General features: G+C 40.9%; 2 protein-coding genes across 2 annotated transcripts in view; one reads left to right on the forward strand and one right to left on the reverse strand.

The window, feature by feature from the left end:
* LOC117526684 (Kv channel-interacting protein 2-like) overlaps window positions 1-22231 on the forward strand; it is a 63919-nt gene extending 41688 nt beyond the window's left edge. Inside the window, exons 6-7 of the mRNA XM_034188736.1 lie at window positions 19861-19923; window positions 21206-22231. Of these exons, the coding sequence (XP_034044627.1) occupies window positions 19861-19923; window positions 21206-21253 (111 nt within the window). The 3' untranslated portion in view covers window positions 21254-22231. The remainder of the gene's footprint in view (window positions 1-19860; window positions 19924-21205) is intronic.
* Window positions 22232-22263: 32 nt separating this feature from the next.
* Window positions 22264-23130, reverse strand: part of LOC117525696 (junction plakoglobin-like) — a 38201-nt gene continuing 37334 nt past the window's right edge. Inside the window, 1 exon segment of the mRNA XM_034187624.1 lies at window positions 22264-22898. The gene's annotated coding sequence lies outside the window, so the exon portion shown is untranslated.

Genomic DNA, 23130 nt, shown 5'->3' on the forward strand with positions numbered 1-23130 from the left:
ATTTTGGGATCTCTTCACTGGCTTCCTGTCCCAGTGAGATCAGATTTTAAGGTTCTGCTACTAACCTATAAAATTATTCATGGACTGGCACCCTCCTACCTAGCTGACCTAATTAAACCTTATGTACCGGCCCGGGCTTTACGTTCTCAGGGTGCAGGACTACTTTGTGTCCCTAAGGTGAATAAGAAGTCTGCGGGTCACAGAGCTTTCTCTTATCGTGCCCCTGTTCTGTGGAATGATCTCCCTGCATCAATAAAACAGTCAGATGCTGTGGAGACTTTCAAGTCCAGACTTAAGACGCACTTATTTTCCCTTTCATATGGCTAGCATACTGGTACAGTTTTGTTTTACGCTTTTTACTCTTTTAATTCATTTATTAGTAATTGGAGCATGCCGCGGCCTCAACTTTATCCAAATTCTGGGTCTTTTAGTGAAGTTTAGTGCTAGTGGCCAGCGATCACCTTAGTATTTCTCTGTTTTTCTTGTTGTCTAGTGCTGACAAATTATACAGTATTTCTTGTTTTTCTTCAGACTTCAGACTTCAGACAACTTTATTGATCCCAAAAAAGGGCAATTACGTTTACACTCCAATTACCTCAGACAAGATACAGCAATTAATCCACAATTATTACTTGTTTACCGTAATAATGGCACACATCAAAATTAAAGACAACACATATACATTTGACATTGTTTATGTGCACTGAACTTGAAGTAGTCTGTCTTCCGAATTGGGGCAAAGTGGGTGATGGCCGCAGCAGGATGGGTCCCGCGCCACCCAGCCCGGGGGTTGAAGGCTGCAGCAGTAAAAAAAAAAACATGCTGCCTTCGAGGTGGCAAGGAGGAAGCCAGGTTGGGGGGAGTGGAGAGACACGGGGGGGGGGGGGGGGAATAGGGATGGAGGGAGGGAGACGTGTTGTGTGCAGATGAGTAAAATTTCTGTCCGTGTGTGTGTAAAGTCCAACAGTTTCTGTGTGTGTGTAAATTCTGATGTTGCTAGGCAACAGCAGGCTGGGGGGGAGATGAGAAGGGGGGGGCTGAATTCCTTCACCAAGGCTGTAGATCCTTCTGGGGGAAGAGCAGGGAATTTGCTGCCATGTTGATGTTTGGCAGAGAGATACAGAATTCTATTTACTGCACCCCTGACTGTCGAGAGTTCAAATTTATGAAGAATATTCTCTGGTCCTCAGTAGTACAATTTCCTTTGCAATGCAGTGATTTGTTCTGAGATTGAATCCATTTTGCATTTTAGTTCAAGAGTTCACGCAGTCTGAGATTACACAGCATTGCCCAACTCATTAATTATGACGGACTGATGAGGGGACAAAATTCTGGAAGCAGCCGTCTTGCTAATATTCCTGTGGGTCAGGTCAGCGCACAAACCAATCAGCACCAAACCTCCCACCATAAAGCGAATACGAATGAATCCTCAACGTCTTCCACAGAGAGTGGAGCCACATGTCACACTCCATTCTCTCAGCCGTCGAGAGCAAAGCCCGTTGGGTAGGTTCCATCCGGGAAAGCAGGGTCCCCTGGTGTTGAGAGACCAGCTGATCAATTCCATAGTTAATCCAAATCATAATTTGAAGAATTCACAGTCTGGTGAAGCTGGGACTTTGAAGGTTGGAGCAGAGATAGAGAGCAGAAAGGAGGAGAGGAGAGGGGAGGAATGCGACCGTCCTTGCCGGAGTCCAAGCTGTTGTTCTGATGCCTGATTCTGTTTTTTCTCTCTGTTTAAGGTGCAGCTTCATCCAGAGATGTGAGTTGTGTTCGTGTTGGTGATCCTCCTGTCCTATGCGCCAATAGCATTTCTTGTATATTCGTCCGTGAATTGTTCTGTAATTTATGTTTTGTATCATGGCCCAAGCAGAGGGTCACCCCTTTGAGTCTGGTCTGCTTGAGGTTTCTTCCTCAGAGGGAGTTTTTCCTTACCACTGTTGCTCTGGGGGTTGGTAAGGTTAGACCTTACCTGTGTGAAGCGCTTTGAGGCAACTCTGTTGTGATTTGGCGCTATATAAATGAAAATAAATTGAAAAATTGAAAAAAATCAGAAACACACACACACACACACTCATCCTCAACCGCTTAGTCCAATCAAGGGTCCGGGTGGCTGGAGCCTGTCCTAGCAGTCATAGAGCGCGAGGCGGGGTCAGATCAGAAACATTGGGATAAATTTAGGATAATTTGGACTTTGACAAATGCAGCCTGTGTACTACTTTAAACTGAATAAGGGAAAGTCTTGCACAAGGTGATGACCTAGGAATTCAGTCAACTGCTTTATCCCAGAAACCCTCCCTGAACTCCAGACCCAACTCTTGTTCCCAGCTACAGAGAGTTTTATTGACTGAATGATCCACGATATAAGAGCTTTCTTATGGGGCATAAATTCAAAGAGGTCCTCCCAAGGGTGAGATGAGGGCAGGCCATATAAGGAATACATATCAGTAACATTAAGATAGTTATCCTTAAAAAGATCATGGAAACATTAATCAATTAAAAATTCTCCAAATTTTTTTAAAATTACTTTTTTTCAAACTGAGTGCTGTAGTATAATCAACAGGACATGGCTGTTGTGTGCAGTGAATTTGGTGACACCACATCTTGTGACTTTGATGCTATTAAAAATTTAAAAAATAAAAAATTCTGCAAAGTTTTTTATAATGGCATTTTTCCAAACTGAGCTCTGTAGTATAATCAGCAGGACCCCACTGATGTGTGCAGTGAATTTGGTGATATCACTCCTTATTACAATGATTTATTCAATAATTTTCTAGTGTCTTTTTTTTCCATGTATGCACTTTGTAGACGGTCCCTAAGCTTCTGTTTCTCTGCCGCCTGCACGTTCAGATCAGTGATATTTTTTTCAGCTCAGAGGATGGCTAATATGGATAAAAATAAGGTTGTAGCTCATTGTCTACCTTCCTGAGGTTAGAAACTAGTGGTGTTTGTCTTTCTACGTTTCTCTTAAGATCTATTGAGCCGTGAACTTCGAATCTGTGAATATCTTTCTAACTTTACCTAAGTTCTCTGCAGCTTCTCTCCCCCTGCCATCCCCTCATTACCCCATCCCCGTAGAGACAGTGCCTGCTCCCAGACCACCAATAACCAGCAAAAATCTATTTAAGCATAAAATTCAAAAAGAAAAAATAATATAGCACCTTCAACTGCACCACAGACTAAAACAGTTAAAGTCCCTGATATAATAATTGATCAACATATTGATTTATTCTGCCTTACAGAAACCTGGTTACAGCAGGATGAATGTGTTAGTTTAAATGAGTCAACACCCCCGAGTCACACTAACTGCCAGAACGCTCGTAGCACGGGCCGAGGCGGAGGATTAGCAGCAATCTTCCATTCCAACTTATTAATTAATCAAAAACCCAGACAGAGCTTTAATTCATTTGAAAGCTTGACTCTTAGTCTTGTCCATCCAAATTGGAAGTCCCAAAAACCAGTTTTATTTGTTATTATCTATCGTCCACCTGGTCGTTACTGTGAGTTTCTCTGTGAATTTTCAGACCTTTTGTCTGACTTAGTGCTTAGCTCAGATAAGATAATTATAGTGGGCGATTTTAACATCCACACAGATGCTGAGAATGACAGCCTCAACACTGCATTTAATCTATTATTAGACTCTATTGGCTTTGCTCAAAATGTAAATGAGTCCACCCACCACTTTAATCATATCTTAGATCTTGTTCTGACTTATGGTATGGAAATAGAAGACTTAACAGTATTCCCTGAAAACTCCCTTCTGTCTGATCATTTCTTAATAACATTTACATTTACTCTGATGGACTACCCAGCAGTGGGGAATAAGTTTCATTACACTAGAAGTCTTTCAGAAAGCACTGTAACTAGGTTTAAGGATATGATTCCTTCTTTATGTTCTCTAATGCCATATACCAACACAGTGCAGAGTAGCTACCTAAACTCTGTGAGTGAGATAGAGTATCTCGTCAATAGTTTTACATCCTCATTGAAGACAACTTTGGATGCTGTAGCTCCTCTGAAAAAGAGAGCCTTAAATCAGAAGTGCCTGACTCCGTGGTATAACCCACAAACTCGCAGCTTAAAGCAGATAACCCGTAAGTTGGAGAGGAAATGGCATCTCACTAATTTAGAAGATCTTCATTTAGCCTGGAAAAAGAGTCTGTTGCTCTATAAAAAAAAGCCCTCCGTAAAGCTAGGACATCTTACTACTCATCACTAATTGAAGAAAATAAGAATAACCCCAGGTTTCTTTTCAGCACTGTAGCCAGGCTGACAAAGAGTCAGAGCTCTATTGAGCCGAGTATTCCTTTAACTTTAACTAGTAATGACTTCATGACTTTGTTTGCAAATAAAATTTTAACTATTAGAGAAAAAATTATTCATAACCATCCCAAAGACATATCTTTATGTTCGGCTGCTTTCAGTGATGCCGGTATTTGGTTAGACTCTTTCTCTCCGATTGTTCTGTCTGAGTTATTTTCATTAGTCACTTCCTCCAAACCATCAACATGTCTATTAGACCCCATTCCTACCAGGCTGCTCAAGGAAGCCCTACCATTAATTAATGCTTCGATCTTCAATATGATCAATCTATCTTTATTAATTGGCTATGTACCACAGGCTTTTAAGGTGGCTTAAAAAGCCATCACTTGACCCAGCTATCTTAGCTAATTATAGGCCAATCTCCAACCTTCCTTTTCTCTCAAAAATTCTTGTAAGGGTAGTTGTAAAACAGCTAACTGATCATCTGCAGAGGAATGGTCTATTTGAAGAGTTTCAGTCAGGTTTTAGAATTCATCATAGTACAGAAACAGCATTAGTGAAGGTTACAAATGATCTTCTTATGGCCTCAGACAGTGGACTCATCTCTGTGCTCGTCCTGTTAGACCTCAGTGCAGCTTTTGATACTGTTGACCATAAAATTTTATTACAGAGATTAGAGCATGCCATAGGTATTAAAGGCACTGCGCTGCAGTGGTTTGAATCATATTTATCTAATAGATTACAATTTGTTCATGTAAATGGGGAATCTTCTTCACGGACTGAGGTTAATTATGGAGTTCCACAAGGTTCTGTGCTAGGACCGATTTTATTCACTTTATACATGCTTCCCTTAGGCAGTATTATTAGAAAGCATTGCTTAAATTTTCATTGTTACGCAGATGATACCCAGCATTATCTATCCATGAAGTCAGAGGACACACGCCAATTAGTTCAACTGCAGGATTGTCTTTCAGACATAAAGACATGGATGACCTCTAATTTCATGCTTTTAAATTCAGATAAAACTGAAGTTATTGTACTTGGCCCCACAAATCTTAGAAACATGGTGTCTAACCAGATCCTTACTCTGGATGGCATTACCCTGACCTGTAGTAATACTGTGAGAAATCTTGGAGTCATTTTGATCAGGATATGTCATTCAAAGCGCAAATTAAACAAATATGTAGGACTGCTTTTTTGCATTTACGCAATATCTCTAAAATTAGAAAGGTCTTGTCTCAGAGTGATGCTGAGAAGCTAATTCATGCATTTATTTCTTCTAGGCTGGATTATTGTAATTCATTATTATCAGGTTGTCCTAAAAGTTCCCTGAAAAGCCTTCAGTTAATTCAAAATGCTGCAGCTAGAGTACTGACGGGGACTAGAAGGAGAGAGCATATCTCACCCATATTGGCTTCTCTTCATTGGCTCCCTGTTAATTCCAGAATAGAATTTAAAATTCTTCTTCTTACTTATAAGGTTTTGAATAATCAGGTCCCATCTTATCTTAGGGACCTCGTAGTACCATATCACCCCAATAGAGCGCTTCGCTCTCAGACTGCAGGCTTACTTGTAGTTCCTAGGGTTTGTAAGAGTAGAATGGGAGGCAGAGCCTTCAGCTTTCAGGGTCCTCTCCTGTGGAACCAGCTCCCAATTCAGATCAGGGAGACAGACACCCTCTCTACTTTTAAGATTAGGCTTAAAACTTTCCTTTTTGCTAAAGTTTATAGTTAGGGCTGGATCAGGTGACCCTGAACCATCCCTTAGTTATGCTGCTATAGACTTAGACTGCTGGGGGGTTCCCATGATGCACTGAGTGTTTCTTTCTCTTTTTGCTCTGTATGCACCACTCTGCATTTAATCATTAGTGATTGATCTCTGCTCTCTTCCACAGCATGTCTTTTTCCTGGTTCTCTCCCTCAGCCCCAACCAGTCCCAGCAGAAGAATGCCCCTCCCTGAGCCTGGTTCTGCTGGAGGTTTCTTCCTGTTAAAAGGGAGTTTTTCCTTCCCACTGTTGCCAAGTGCTTGCTCACAGGGGGTCGTTTTGACTGTTGGGGTTTTTCTTTAATCATTGTATGGCTTTTGCCTTACAATATAAAGCGCCTTGGGGCAACTGTTTGTTGTGATTTGGCGCTATATAAATAAAATTGATTTGATTTGATTTGACTCCCAAATACAGAATGAGTCAGATGAAAATGAAGATCAGTTTGTCTGAGTTGCTGTGCAGCTGCATTTATAGGCAAGCATTCACTTTTATGTATGTTATGGCTACATCCAGAAAAAAGCCAAAATTTTCTAATCAAATAAAAGGTTATTGAGCTTTTATTCAAATTTATTACCAAAAAATCCATGAAATTATGTAATAGTATATTTTTCCAATCTAAGTGCTGTAGTCTATCAATTATGGCACAAATAGGATGGACACAACTGCAAACTCCCACGACTGATAGAGTACAAAAAGGGCTTAATAAGTTCAACAAGCAGTCGGATCAGTACACGGGTGGTCCAGCAGCGTGGCAAAGATAGCAGATAGACGTTAGGCTGAGGCGTGGTTCAGTAGACAGGCACAGGTCAAAATACACGGTGTACAGGCTATCAGAGGCAAAGTCAGGCTTGAAGCCAAAAAGGCAAAGTCAAAATACCAGTAGACAAAAACAGGACAAAACAGAACAAGGGACAGAGGCTGGAAAGTGACACGAAATCACCAATCTGGTGAGGGACTGTGAGACTGTGAGGGCTTAAATACTAGTGGACTAATCAGGGCGTGGAAAGAGGAACAGGTGTGCTGAAGGTTCTGGAAGGGGTGTGACTGACAAACACAAAGGCAGGTGCAAGAAGGTGCAGTAAGACAAAAGCAAAGTGGACTGGGGCAAGATAACTACACTCAACAAAAATATAAACGCAACACTTTTGGTTTTGCTCCCATGTTGTATGAGATGAACTCAAAGATCTAAAACTTTTTCCGCATACACAATATCACCATTTCCCTCAAATATTGTTCACAAACCAGTCTAAATCTGTGATAATGAGCACTTCTCCTTTGCTGAGATAATCCATCCCACCTCACAGGTGTGCCATATCAAGATGCTGATTAGACACCATGATTAGTGCACAGGTGTGCCTTAGACTGCCCACAATAAAAGGCCACTCTGAAAGGTGCAGTTTTGTTTTATTGGGGGGGATACCAGTCAGTATCTGGTGTGACCACCATTTGCCTCATGCAGTGCAACACATCTCCTTCGCATAGAGTTGATCAGGTTGTCAATTGTGGCCTGTGGAATGTTGGTCCACTCCTCTTCAATGGCTGTGCGAAGTTGCTGGATATTGGCAGGAACTGGTACACGCTGTCATATACGCCGGTCCAGAACATCCCAAACATGCTCAATGGGTGACATGTCCGGTGAGTATGCCGGCCATGCAAGAACTGGGACATTTTCAGCTTCCAAGAATTGTGTACAGATCCTTGCAACATGGGGCCGTGCATTATCCTGCTACAACATGAGGTGATGTTCTTGGATGTATGGCACAACAATGGGCCTCAGGATCTCGTCACGGTATCTCTGTGCATTCAAAATGCCATCAATAAAATGCACCTGTGTTCTTCGTCCATAACAGACGCCTGCCCATACCATAACCCCACCGCCACCATGGGCCACTCGATCCACAACATTGACATCAGAAAACCGCTCACCCACACGACGCCACACATGCTGTCTGCCATCTGCCCTGAACAGTGTGAACCGGGATTCATCTGTGAAGAGAACACCTCTCCAACGTGTCAAACGCCAGCGAATGTGAGCATTTGCCCACTCAAGTCGGTTACGACGACGAACTGGAGTCAGGTGGAGACCCCGATGAGGACGACGAGCATGCAGATGAGCTTCCCTGAGACGGTTTCTGACAGTTTGTGCAGAAATTCTTTGGTTATGCAAACTGATTGTTTCAGCAGCTGTCCGAGTGGCTGGTCTCAGACGATCTTGGAGGTGAACATGCTGGATGTGGAGGTCCTGGGCTGGTGTGGTTACACGTGGTCTGCGGTTGTGAGGCTGGTTGGATGAGAGAGTAAACTGAGCGACCTTATGTCAAAAACTGATTTATGGCCCTGTCAGCCAATCAGAATTGACTACGTCACTAAGCCCGCCCCCTTATCAATCAATCAATCAATCAATCAATTTTATTTATATAGCGCCAAAACACAACAAACAGTTGCCCGTGACTTATGACGTCACGGCCAATCAGAATCGACTACGTCACTATGTTCTGTCCCTAAGCCCCACCCCACACGCCCTGCCCCCTTATGACATCACAGCCAATCAGAATCGACTACGTCACTATGTCGTGCCCCTACGCCCCGCCCCTTATGATGTCACAGCCAATCAGAATCAATTGTCACTATGTCCCGCCCCTAGCCCCGCCTCCAAGCTCCGCCCCTAACACCTCCTCTAACCCCGTCCCAAGCTCCGCCTCCAAGCCCTACCTCCCCTCCCACCCGGTCTAATATTTTAATGTCCTTTTATTTCATGAATTAAATAATGATTAAAAAAATACCTAGATCTTTTTTAATGTATTAATTAACTAATTCTGAAATAATTAAACATAAATCACTGTCTAATATTTAATACCCCTTTAATATTTTTTAATTCTTAAAGTGCGGCCTTTTATGGTTTTTAATGCCTCAATTAAAGAAGGATTTAAAAAAATACCCATATCTTTTACACAATTACGGGAGGTTTTCTTCAATTTACTGATTAAACACGAATATTTTAATACCCCTTTAATATTTTTTAATTCTTTAATGCGTCTCCTTTTCTGTTTTTTTAATTCTTAAATTAAAGAAGGGTTAAAAATAACCGTCTCTCGGCTGTAAGTCTTTGCAGCAAGACGGTCAAATACCCACGCATAGAGCTCCTAATGGAAACATGACCCCACGGCTGTAATACTTGTTGCAGACGCTGCTGTGTGTGTGTGTGTGTGTGTGTGTGTGTGTGTGTGTGTGTGTGTGTGTGTGTGTGTGTGTGTGTGTGTGTGTGTGTGTGTGTGTGTGTGTGTGTGTGTGTGTGTGTGTGTGTGTGTGTGTGTGTGTGTGACCTGTGCAGCGGGGGTGTCACGCCGGATGGTCTTTTATAACATGGTAGAGAAGCTTGAATGTTTTATTACACCCGATTTCCTGATGACGGGTCGTTCGCTGGGCTTGTTTGAAGACGGAAAAACAAAGCTTATTCTTAGTCACGATAGATGCAGTTTCTTTTAAGATATTACCCGGTCGATCAGGGACTGCGGGACACCCGCTGATCGGAGATGCCGCCAGAGGTGATGAAGGCGGAAAAACCAAAGTTTCTTCTCCGTCACTCCCGGCAGGGTGGCTGGGTGTCAGGCCAGATGGTATTTTTAGAGCAAAAGGTGCCAGTAAGTGTTTTTCACAAAAACCTCATTTGAAAAACAATTTACCCTTTTCAACAATATTATAGGAAAGAACACAGGCCGTATAAGGTTTAGAATATGTGCTTTATTACATTCATTAAAGTCATACACAGAGAAAAAAGCAATTGTTCATGTTTATTAAACACAGCATACGTGAAGGAAAACATTAAGAAAAAAGTATTTGGTCCACTTACATGAAGAAAAAAAAGTATACGTTCATGTTTATTAAACACAACATACGTTAAGAAAAAAGGTATTTGTTCCAGTTACCTGAAGAAAAAAAGCATACCTCCATGTTTATTAAAGGGTAACCATCAGGCTGTCGCGGTAAATTAGCTGATAGATGATTATTATGTCTCCAGCTGCGTATAATAAACTCAAGTCTGCTCAAAGCCACTTTAAGGCAACAAGTTTGCATATTTTTTTGTAAAGTCAACTTATTATATTTTACACATTTTGGGATTCAAACATCAAATCCTTATCTCAACACTTCACGGTAACGTTCACATGCCAGCAGCTTGGATGTTAAGTCCTAAATCTAAACATTTTCTTTGCTCACTTGTATCACTGCAAGTTCCTGCTTTACCACCTCATTCTGACCAAGAAACATCTGAAGTGGGTCGAAAAATAACTGAAACTGTTCTTGAAAGCAGCTTTCTCCTGGTTAGTTTTTAATACACCCTGAAGACATCAAGATTCTCTGATCAGATTTCTTGGGAGACTTTCCAAAAGGGAGACATGTATTGTTTTAATATGAAAATCAGCCGTCAGCATTTTATGTCAAGTGTTCCCTGAAAATCACAGATAACTGAATGACGGAGAACTGAAGCAACAACTTTGAAGTTTCAAATAAAACAGGGTTCATCAGCATTTTCTGGTTTATCAGAATCTGAATCAGAACAGCTTTTAATGGCCAAGTATCCACAGAATACATGGAATTTGACTTTGGTTTGAGCCGCACTCTCTCTGTACACTGTAAATGCATCCAAACATACAAACGAATTAAGTTAACCAGACTCAGTTTTCAAGCTGTAGCTTCAAGAAAATTAAGTTGACCTGAATATGATGAATGAACAAAACTATTTTGAGAATTAAGCCGTCACTTGCTGGATGCTCACAGTAAATACATTACTGTAATTTAATTTTTTCAGTACAGCAAAATAAACAAGTTTCTGTAATCTAGATTTAATTTTTTCAGTACAGCAAAATAAACAAGTTACTGTAATCTAGATTTTAAGTGTATTTCAGTACTGCACACTCGCAATAATTAAGGTAATCAAATCTGCTTCAAGACAACAAATTACTTTGTAAGGGAACAAGTTTGCATTTTTTTTTTGATTATTTTCATTTTTAGTAAAGTCATCTTATTATTTTTTACAGTGTAAGGCATGTAGAAATACCCTAAACAGTGAATAATAAGCAGTAAAAATTGTACAATGTGTTTTTAAAAACCGCTTGTAATTATGAACAAACTAGTTTAGCTAACAACTGCTACAGAAAGGTGAACATTTATTAAAATGAATCTGAAATACACGAGTTGACCAACATCAGGAGGGTAAGAGTTCTAATGTTAAAACTCACTGTTGTTACTCCGCTGTTTTATGATTTGTAAAAAGCTGCACCAGGCACTTGAAAATTGCACATTTCCGACCAATTCTGTCAAAAACATTAACAGCCTGTGAGCCGACACACTGCTGTCAGTGTGACAAGAGGAAAGTGTGTCATGTAGAATCTGTGCATTTGTTCAGAGCGTATAATTATAAATCTCAAGTCGTTTTAACGTGGATAAAGATTTAAATGTGGTTGTTTTGCAGAAGTTCCACTGAAAACACACAGAAGCTGTAATTTTTACAATTCACACGCCGTATCTTTGATAGAAACAGTCGGTGGTCATTTATTGAGAAATCTAACTGGCGGAGGGTTTTACGCTTTAAACGCTTATTTGGTTGTGAAAAGCTCCACAAAAACTTCTACTTTTCGAGCTGATGCTGTTTGCATAAATTTTTGGCTGAGTGGGGAAACGTCTGACATTATATAGCCAATATGTTTTTTTTCTTACTTTATGGACCTTTAAAAACTTTAGTCATATTACTAAATCATTGTTTTTCTTTTTTTCTTACCTCATGAAGGCGACTCTCTCTCCGGCTCCCCGTGTCGTCTAATAACCCTCTGGGCTTCATTTGTCTTCTTCTTCTCGTTAAACCAGAATAAACTTTTTATGCATCACAATTATTCTCTGTCAAAAACATTCATTAATATCAGTCCAAAATATCCTCGAACCTCCGGGCATCTTGCAGGAGCGACGGTCACGTCTCGCCACAAACTGAAAGAAAAGATGCGACTTATTAAATATTTAGCCTACACTTTAAAAAAAAACGTCATGATGTGATTTTTTTCTTCTTACCGTGTAACACGAGTCCGTCCCCGCGGCGCCCTGTTGACGGTTCGACAGACCTCCGTCGGTTAGAACACACCAGCTCCGCGTTATTAACCTGTATTTTTAATATAAATGAGATTTCAGAGGGTTTACTATCTCTGCTGCTGTGTCTGGGGGAAAAACTTGATTAAACAGCGTTAAATAAACTGCTAACAGAATATCCACAAACTGTAACACAGACCAATTAAATATTTACACTTTAAAAAGTTATGAGCTGATTTTCTTACGTCATAAAGGAGAGTCTGTCCCTGGCCTGTCGTGTCGTCTAAATGATCCTCTGGGGTTAATTTGTCAGGCCGAATTCTTCTGCTCCATCAGAATAAACTTTTCTCACCGTGGGGCTCTATATCTAACAAAAAAACATCATTTAAAAAAATGTTTTTACCGCCGAGGATCTTTTTTAAAAAAAAAAAACAAGCATTTCTATCAAAAAATTACTTAAATCACTTGCCGTGAAAGACTTTCGCACTCTGAAGAAAAAGAAAACATCCCGACAGAATGAATGTCTGCTCCGGTCAGCAGCTGGAATGAAGGAAAAACACTGCAGCAGGAGGCGGGACAGAAAACTGGACCAGCCTCCAAAACAAGCTCATTACCCACAGGTATCAGGTTTTATGGTGGACCCAAAAAACACATGTAATCATCGATCAGGGGATTTAACCTGACACCTCGGACCGAGGGACACAGCAGGACCTCAGAAAAATATTGCTTCAAACGGGACCTGTGACGCTGGTCCGGTTTGTCAAAAGAGGTGCGACCTTTTGCACTAAACACCCCAAATACACACACACACACACACTTTTAAGACGCAAATATTATGTGTCGACGCGGGTTGAGGAGCGGACCTGCGTCAGACGGAACCCAGCGCTACAAATAACCAGAAAAGCGGTTCCAAAAACAATATATTTATTACACCCACTGAGCATAAAAGGTGTAAAAACAAAAACAGCGTCCTTCTGGTGGAGTGACTGTTGGTACGCTCTCCAGCGCCCAAAAGGATCAAAGCCCGGCGCTCCTGGACCCACTACCACCAGACAAACACCCCCCAGGTGGACACGACAAACTGACTCTCTGTGAAGCAAAGAAGATGTGAGGTAAGTCAGCAGTTACAACAATAACTTTCAAAAGACACACGCTATCAGCAACACATTCAGGTCTGTATCTTTTTAACTTTATGCAAATGAGCAGCTTCTCACAACAGGTGGAGGATCACTTATCCGCACGCCACAGCAGTGAGAAGCAAACTGCACAATTCTCATCACAATTCAAGTATACTGTGTAACAAAACACCAAGTTACTATCAACAATTAATCAAACACTTAATTACCTTTAATGTGTGCTGACAGCATGTGTCCCTCACCCTTCCTTGCTTCACGGGCTCGATGTGTCAAACCCAGGCGCGGTCCTCAGCGTCTCACAAACGAACATCACAAGGTCGAGTTCCCGGCAGTTCTGCTTGAATCACACATGACTTAAATGCAGAACGCCATCCAATTATCTGCTTCAGCTGAAAGTCTTTAAGGTTGCATGTGAGCACCAATCACAGGTGCTACACATGATGTTGATGAGGGTGAAGGATTCTTCAGCCAGCACCTTCTCCACAGACAAATCAGTTTCCATGCCACCTGAGGAGCAAAGAAAAGAACACCAAAACATCCAGCCACACCCCCCAACACACAACAAATATCCCCAGATCCGCGCGTGTAGTGGTCCCATATTATGAACAAAAGTGGATGGATAGCAAAGTCATGACGGATAATACAGAAATAGTGAACCTTTTAATAGTTGCACTAAAAGAATAAAACGCTACTTACAGGAGAATTAGTTTTCCCAGCTTCAGCCTGTCTTATTCCAGACATGTCAGAAACCACATGAACAAAACATCTACATATCTTTAACACCAAAGAGATTTAAATATATCCGTACATACATATGTACATACTCATATTTTTCCCATTTCTATTTCCATGTTTCCTTTTTGTGAATATTTACAAATAAAATAAATAAAGGTCACTGCGTGTATTAAATATATATCAGCGCCACCGGGGCGTCGTACCAAGATGTGCTGTCTTTATACACCGAAAATACTATCGCAAACGATGATTTGGTTTCTGATTTTGTGAAAAAATATCGTAATTGCCTTAAGAAAAGGGGCAATACCTCCTGTATCCAGCTACCAGGACCTTCGCACACTTTTAAATGTTGTGACAGCTTGTGTTAACCTTTGATCCTAAATTTTTTTTTAATGTTTTTCACGTGAAAATGTAACACCGTCTTAGGACAACCTCCCGATCATACCTTTTAAAGTTTTATCACATTTGCACGCTTTAAAACATTGTTATTAAGTACAGAAAGAAGTGTTAATCTTTGATCCTAAATTTTTTTTATGGGTTTTTTTTTTTTCACCTGAAAACAGGTTGGATGTACGAGAGAGGCCTCCCGATCATACCTTTAAAGTTTTATTGCGTTTGGATAATTTAAAACATCATTATTAAGCGCAGAAAGAAGTGTTGACCTTTGACCTTGAATTTTTTATGTGCATTTTTTGTGAACAAATGCTTCGGGTGTGTTGAGAATGCTCTCCCGATCATACCTTTAAAGTTTTACCGCGTTTGCACACGTTTAAAAATTGTCATGGCTCGTGTTAATCTTTGATCCTAAAATTTTTTAATGTTTTTTTTCACCTGAAAACAGACCGGATGTGTTGAGAGTGGCCTCCCGATCATACCTTTAAAGTTTTACCACGTTTGCACGCGTTTAAAAATTGTCACGGCTCATGTTAATCTTTGATCCTAAAATTTTTTAATGTCTTTTTTTTTGCCTGAAAACGGACCGGATGTGTTGAGAGCGGCCTCCCGATCATACCTTTAAAGTTTTATCGCGTATGCACTCATTTCAATATTGTCCCACACATAAAACATGTTCAAGCTAAAATATCTAAAAATATTTCTAGTATCCTCAACAAAGCAAAAATATTTATTGAATTACAAAGCTCTACATATTTTATATCATTCACTTGTTTCACCATATCTGAATTACTGCGTGGAAGTTTGAGGCAACATTTACAAATCCTCACTTCGACCATTACCTTTATGATACCTTGTCAGTATTCATGACAGCCAATTAAGCAGTGTCTTTACTATAACCTTGATTAGCAATTTTAATGTGTATTCTTTATTCTGTACAACATATAGCCTATTGAAATGATGTAGTTAACTAAGGTGCAGCAATACAAATTCTATGGAAAAGAAGAGACTTACATGATTAATTATAACATTTATTAAAATAAGGGATTACTTTCATCAATCAGCAACTCCGTCACTACATAAACGGAAAGTTCACCCCTTAAAAGTCAAAATTCAGCCAAAAGAGGGGCACCTATTCTCGTTTTGAGCTTCTCACAAACCTTCATGCGCTGCGTCTCCTGGAACTCACCGTGGAAGAATATGAAGAGCTATTGTGGAATACTTTCGAGCAAAACTGCCGACAAAGATGTTCAGATGGTTCTCGCAGGATGCTAAGGTGACACTCCATGTGGTCCGGCTGCTGATGGTCTATTTCAGAGAGCCCACGGATGGGCTTGTCCTTCTTGCAGACGTAAGTTTGTTCCTCTTCTTTCTTAAATTTTTATTGCATTGAATAATATTCTCACAGCATGTATATATTTTCTGTACCCTATAGTCATCTTCCATAGGCTGACATCGAGAAGACCCTCACCCTGCCCATGATCTAATAACACTGCTTGGTATTTGGTGAATTCGCGCATTCGCATCAGATGAGCCGCAGTTATAGTCATCCCAGCAAAGCATGAATGTTAACCCGATTAGAGATATTTTCAAGATGCTTTCTGAAATAACTCCAATTTCATATTTCAGATGGGACAGAGCGTGTAACTGTGACACTGTAATTTCAGTGTACTACAGTACCAAGAGGAGGCTGCCAGCACACTTGATTTCATTCAAAAGTAAGCCTCTTCTTCTCCAATTGACCTATTCACAGCAGTCATTTTGACATTAAATTGTATGGTCAACTCTCTCGCACACACACACACGCACGCACACACACACACACAGCAGCATCTGCAACAGGTATTACAGCTGTGGGGTCATGTTTCCATGAGGAGCTCTATGCGTGGGTATTTGACCGTCTTGCTGCAAAGACTTACAGCCGTTACAGCCGAGAGACGGTTATTTTTAACCCTTCTTTAATTTAAGAATTAAAAAACAGAAAAGGAGACGCATTAATTTAAGAATTAAAAAATATTAAAGGGGTATTAAAATATTCGTGTTTAATCAGTAAATTGAAGAAAACCTCCCATAATTGTGTAAAAGATACGGGTATTTTTTTAAATCCTTCTTTAATTGAGGAATTAAAAACCATAAAAGGACGCGCTTTAATTTAAGAATTAAAAAATATCAAAGGGGTATTAAATATTAGACACTGATTTATGTTTAATTATTTCAGAATTAGTTAATTCTTTAATTAATACATTAAAAAAAGATCTAGGTATTTTTTTAATCGTTCTTTAATTCATGAAATTAAAGGACATTAAAATATTAGACCGGGTGGGAGGGGAGGTAGGGCTTGGAGGCGGGACTTGGAGGCAGAGCTTGGGGCGGGGTTAGGGGAGGTGCTAGGGGCGGAACTTGGAGGCGGGGCTAGGGGTGGGACATAGTGACATAGTTGATTCTGATTGGCTGTGATGTCATAAGGGGCGGGGTGTAGGGTCGGGACATAGTGACGTAGTCGATTCTGATTGGCTGTGACGTCATGAGGGGGCGGGGCATGTTGGGTGGGGCTTAGGGGCGGGGCATAGTGACGTAGTCGATTCTGATTTGGCTGTGATGTCATAAGGGGGCGGGGCTTGGTGACATAGTCGATTCTGATTGGCTGACAGGGCCATAAATCAGTTTTTGACATAAGGTCGCTCAGTTTACTCTCTTGGATGTACTGCCAAATTCTCTGAAACGCCTTTGGAGACGGCTTATGGTAGAGAAATGAACATTCAATACACGAGCAACAGCTCTGGTTGACATTCCTGCTGTCAGCATGCCAATTGCACGCTCCCTCAAATCTTGCGACATCTGTGGCATTGTGCTGTGTGATAAAACTGCACCTTTCAGAGTGGCCTTTTATTGTGGGCAGTCTAAGGCACACCTGTGCACTAATCATGGTGTCTAATCAGCATCTTGATATGGCACACCTGTGAGGTGGGATGGATTATCTCAGCAAAGGAGAAGTGCTCACTATCACAGATTTAGACTGGTTTGTGAACAATATTTGAGGGAAATGGTGATATTGTGTATGTGGAAAAAGTTTTAGATCTTTGAGTTCATCTCATACAAAATGGGAGCAAAACCAAAAGTGTTATGTTTATATTTTGTTGAGTGTATAAGTGACAGAAAAACCAACAGTGCAACCGTGATGTGCTCAAGACAAACAGCAAGTAACGTGAACTAAACAAAAGGGGAAAAACTAGGAAATAATGTGACTAATCTAGCTTTTTCTGTTGTTGGTCCCAGATTGTGGAATGACCTGCCTCTCTGTATCAGGCAGGCGGAGTCACCTCTAGTTTTTAAATCTTGTCTTAAAACATATTTGTTTTCTTTCGCTTTTGACTAGAGGGTTGATGATTTTATTGTTTTAAAAAACTTTTATTGTTGCCAATCTATTTATTTATTTTATGTCATTGTACAGCGCTTTGGTCAACTTTGTTGTTTTTAAATGTGCGCTATAAATAAACTGGATTGGATTGGATCTAAAAAGTGGAAAACAAGATTAATGATTAGAATGGGAGAGGTGATACTCTAGTGCAGTTGTTTTCAAACTGATGGGCTGTTAAGAAGCTCTGCAGCTCTAGTTTCACCGTCAAGAAAACAAAAAACACATTAATAATAATAACAAAAAAACTTATTTGAATGTGCACATGACCAAATGTGCCAACACTGGTTTTCATTTGGAACAATTACACACACAAAAAACTATTTTGCCATGCACCCACCCATCACGCACCGTGCAGCCTCCAGCCTGTTCCCAATGCATTTGTGCATCACATATGATTTGAACACTGATGGAATGAAAATGTTTCCGATGAACAAAAACAATTTCTTCATGTGACGGCACCTTTATATCAATATGTGTGCAGTCAATAACTCCGATCACATTTGGGAAACCGGCTCTCACTGCAAATTGTGCTTTACTGTTGGAATGTGGTGTACCTGGATGACATTTGGATGATTGCGCGCCATACAGCTGCCATGGCTAAATGGTAAATGGACTGCATTTATATCGCGCTTTTCCATCTGCATCAAACGCTCAAAGTGCTTTATAATATTGGCTCACATTCACCCAGATGTGAGGGTGCTGCCATACAAGGTACAAACTACACACCGGGAGCAATAGGGGATTAAAGACCTTGCCCAAGGGCCCTTAGTGATTTTCCAGTCAGGCTGGGATTTGAACTGAGGATCTTCTGGTCTCAAGCCCAACGCTTAACCACTAGATCATCACCTCCCCAACCATGGCTCAAGGTTGACTGTCACACTCCTGACCGATCAGCCAGCTCCCCCTGTTGCCAGGACGCCCAGTGTGGTCAGCGCCTGTGTGGGCACAGGCAACCTCCTGGCTCCTCGCCGTGTTGCACTCTGGGCCGACCGCAGTTCTGCACGCAACTCCAGTAACAGTGGCCTTGGTAAAGGAAATCAGCTTATGAGCCAATTATCATCATTTGGAAGTAAATCCTCGTGTTCCCTGAATGCTTGCTCATGTTGGATTGCACCATTTGTAAGGTCCTCTAACAACGTTAACGCAGCCACTGTTAGTGCCAGTTTCCTCATCACTGTGCGCGTGCTTTTATATCCACCCATATAACTGCAAACATGTGGGTGTGTTAATTGTTCATCAGTGTGTCTCTGATGTTCCTCATCACTCTGATGACTTCATGTTTTCACACGATTAACGGTTCCCAGCATCACCTCTACGTGTGGGCAGAGGAACAATAGCTGTAGAAATGTTCGCACGCCAGCCATGAACTTGGCATGACGCACCGCACATTTCCACGCTCATTTCACTTTTGATATATCTGAACGTTAGCGTGGAGACGGACGGATGCCACATTTTTGTGCGTACGCAGCCTTTGTACATGAGGCACCTGGACCTTCTTCACAGGTGAGAACAGTTGGGCCCAGAAACAAAATGCAGAAGTAAATTAAACACCACAGCTTGATACCATAAAAGTCCAACAAATTCCACATGTCCACCTGAAGGTTCCCAGTCCTTCCTGCACAGGACACCATGTCCTCCATGTGTGTCTGTCTTAGCTGGACTGCAGGTCTTGGTGAGTTTGGATGAGTTTTATTCTCTGGCAGTTAGGCCCCCTCTTAAATTCTGCTGCTGACCTTCTCACAAATGAACATCATCTCCTGATGTCCCGAGCACATGAACACCAACTGTGTGGAAGTTAATCCTTGATGACAGCACAATCATTACTTTTGTCTATTTTCCTCAACTTGTCCTCCCTCCAACTTTTAACACTCTGTATCAAAGGTCCAATGTGGCGAACCTAAAAAAAACCAGCCGGTTGTTCATCTTAGCAAGTGAAACAACTGCTTAAGTTCCTTTGATCTGGTGCCATAGGCTCAAAACTTTCCATCCAAGCCTCATTTATCTAAACTCTGCTGGTGGTGAATTTTTCAGTTTGTGTTGAAATAGTTGTAAACGTTTGTGATTTTTCATTTTCCAGAAAATGGGCAAGAATAAAGATGGCGTGGTCACCATCGAAGAGTTCCTAGAAACATGCCAGAAGGTTCCCTCCATCCTTTTTAGAACCACATTTTAAAGTGATATCAGGTTTAGATTGAATAATTATCTACCATAAATACAACTCCAGTAGTATTGCGCTGCTCTCTGTGTGCTGGGAAACATCCTCACTCTGCGAGTATTTACTCCATGGCCGCAGGCGTGAGCACCAGCAGAGCTTCTCTGCAGCATTGCGCCTTCACAAAACGTTTGATTCAGTTGGTTGGACGGCTCCCTGGGACATCCTGAGAATCCATGGGATTTCCAAGTTGTTGGACATCAGATCCCAGCCTGGATGGATATTGAGAGTGTTATACAGAGGCAGAGATGCTGAGCTTTCCACCCACTCAGTTTTGGTGTTCCTCAGGGATGTTTTCTTGTTCCTGCACTGTTCAGTTCTTGGGATTGAGTTGTGGAAAGCTGTGACTGGAGTGAGGTTTTACTGACCCTGCCTGTGTGGACGATGCTGTGGTCTTTGTGGATCCTGAATGCAACAGACTGTAAAGTTCAGAATAATCCAGACAGACCATTTTTGCAGCATGTTGCTGTTTGCTTACCGTCAGCGTCACGATCACCAGTGACCCTGTTCACGCTGCTGGAGTTTGTCTTCCAGTTTCATGAAAAAAGAAACAAAAAGTTGCTCACCTGTGGAAAGCTGTTTTTTTTTCCTCTCTCTCTCTTGGTTAAAACCAGGTGTTTCCATGGCAACAATAAGGCACACAAACGCCACAGAACCAGATAAACAAACTGGTTCCTCCAACTTCAACATCCTAGAACTTTGCACCGACTTGTTGCAGGTGGACCAGTGAGGTGATGGCGGCGTTGCCTCCTGGTCCCATCACGTCTTCTGTCTCTGTGGCTCTTCATCACTGGAAGCTCAGAAAGTTTTGGATCAGATGCACAAAGTTCTGAACTGAAACCTGACTTGGTCCAGTTGCACCAACAGTTGGTTTGACTCTCCAGCGGCTGATGTGAAGTTCAAACTGATTGGTCCGTTTCAGGAACAATTCTTTGCCAACCTCAGTGACCTTCAAAATTACAAAATTCTGCACCAAAAACCAGACAAGATGGAATCAAAACTACCAGAGAAATATGTTTGTTCTGATTATTTTTTTAATTAAGAGTCAAGTGAGCTGAGACTCGTCATGTGGACAAACTGCTGCTCATAGATTAGAAAAAGTCTAACGAGTTCAAACAGGATTTTGGCTGCTGGATTCACATTCAAATGCAGTTTTCTTGTAGTTTCCAAACTGAGATTTGTGCTGATTCTGTTTGTTCTCCTTGCACAGGACGAGAACATCATGCAATCGATGCACCTGTTTGACAATGTGATCTGAGACCAAGGAGACTCCGCCCACCCATCCAGGGTCCACAAGTCCTGAATCCACTTTGTCCCGAGTTACGTCAGAGACCACATCAACCAGACTGAGCTTCTCTCACCGGATCAACTTTTTCCCAACTGGACTCTCATGCAGCACTTTATTATTACTTTCATCCACAATGAAAAGAACGCTGGAAAAATGGTTTTGCACAAACGAGTCTCTAACGTGTTCAGTTCATCAAATTACATTTAAGACAAGAAAAACAAAATGTGCAGAAAAATTTAATTCATAGATAAAATAAAAGGTGACAAGTCCTCTGTGTCCATCATATTCATTGTGTCATATTCATGTCTGACAAAATCCATCTAAATACAGAATTAGAGCTCAAGAAGTTCACAGACATGACCCGCCTTCACATGCCAGCAGCAGGAAGCGCGTGCGGCTAACAGCAGAGAGGCGCTGAGCTCCAACAGTGAGAGCTTCTCGCTGCGTGATGTAAATCACATCTGAGGACAAACAGCTGCAAAGACCTTCTCAGGAAACATCAGTCTGCAGAAGATCAGAACTGCAGTTTTCTGCTCGGTCAGTTTACTTCATAACAAACGTTAGAACTTCAGGGTCGTCTGTGAGTCACGTCTGTTACCGTGGCAACAAATTCAACAGCTGTGTCCTCCATCACTAATGATGTCTTTTACATCATCTAATAGATTGACTGTATAAAACTGCAGTTTTTTTCAGAATTAAATCAAAGACCAAAGTGAAAATGGTTCATTCTTATACAACAGTTATGGAGACCAATTTAAAAAGAACAATAATAAAAAAAAATTAATAGACATGTATGTTTAATATAACTTTTTATTTAACAAAATTTCAGTAAAAACTTTTCTTGTAGAAAGACATTCCCTGTCAGTAGTTTGGTCTAGCTGTGGGCTGTCCCCAATAACAAGAATATAAGATGTTCACTAATAATTGGAGAAAAAAAACCCATAAAACTGCTTTATTAGAATCACATAAAATACTTAATGTGTTTATAATAAAATTCTACCACATCTACGTTAATATTTTGGCCAGAGATCTGAACTTTTCTCACTGAATAATTTATAAAACATGACAAATATCTCATAAAAACAGATGTTATTGAGCTTCAATTAATATAAAAGTTAAGCAATTTTCTAACCAGATAAGAAAAAAAAACAAAACCCTGTGATGTTGCTGGGACGCGGCGGAAAAAAGGCGAAAGAATCATCAAAACTACAGCATTAAAAAAATGGTGACGTTAAAGACAGAGCAGCGTGTGCATGCAGCGTGCACGTCGAGCCACCGGTGGCAGTGTTTTCAACTATGTTACTTTTTATTATTATTATTTTCTCTTTTTTGTACAAAAAGAAGACGAAATCTACATGATTATCACGATAAAATAAAATCTCTTTGGCATAAAAAACCCACCCAAAAGTGTAAACACACACACACACACACTAAAAATCTCCAAACATCCTTGTTATCATCAAAATTAAGCCAAAAAAACCAAACAAACAAGAGCCCCATTAAGATGCCGAGTCCCGCACACGCTAACTGCAAATATGACATCCAACTGGTTTCTCCTCTTCTGCATCCTGTTTCATCCCTTCACCCACGTTCCCACTGAACCCCTCCTCCTCCTCTGAAACAAACAAACATATCAGCAGTCATTTCACACCAAGTATGTTTTCTATGGAAGCCCGTTTGCGCCACTTGAAAAAAGTTTTTTGATTAATTGCGAGATAGTATCTCACAATTCTGACTTATCTCAAAATTCTGACTTATTATCTCACAATTCTGAGATACTTTATGTTATGAAATGCATTGCCCCTACATGGACATTCCATTCGATCATTGAAAGCTATTTTCGGTGT

This window comes from Thalassophryne amazonica, chromosome 15, assembly GCF_902500255.1.
Source record: "Thalassophryne amazonica chromosome 15, fThaAma1.1, whole genome shotgun sequence".
Lineage (NCBI taxonomy): Eukaryota > Metazoa > Chordata > Actinopteri > Batrachoidiformes > Batrachoididae > Thalassophryne > Thalassophryne amazonica.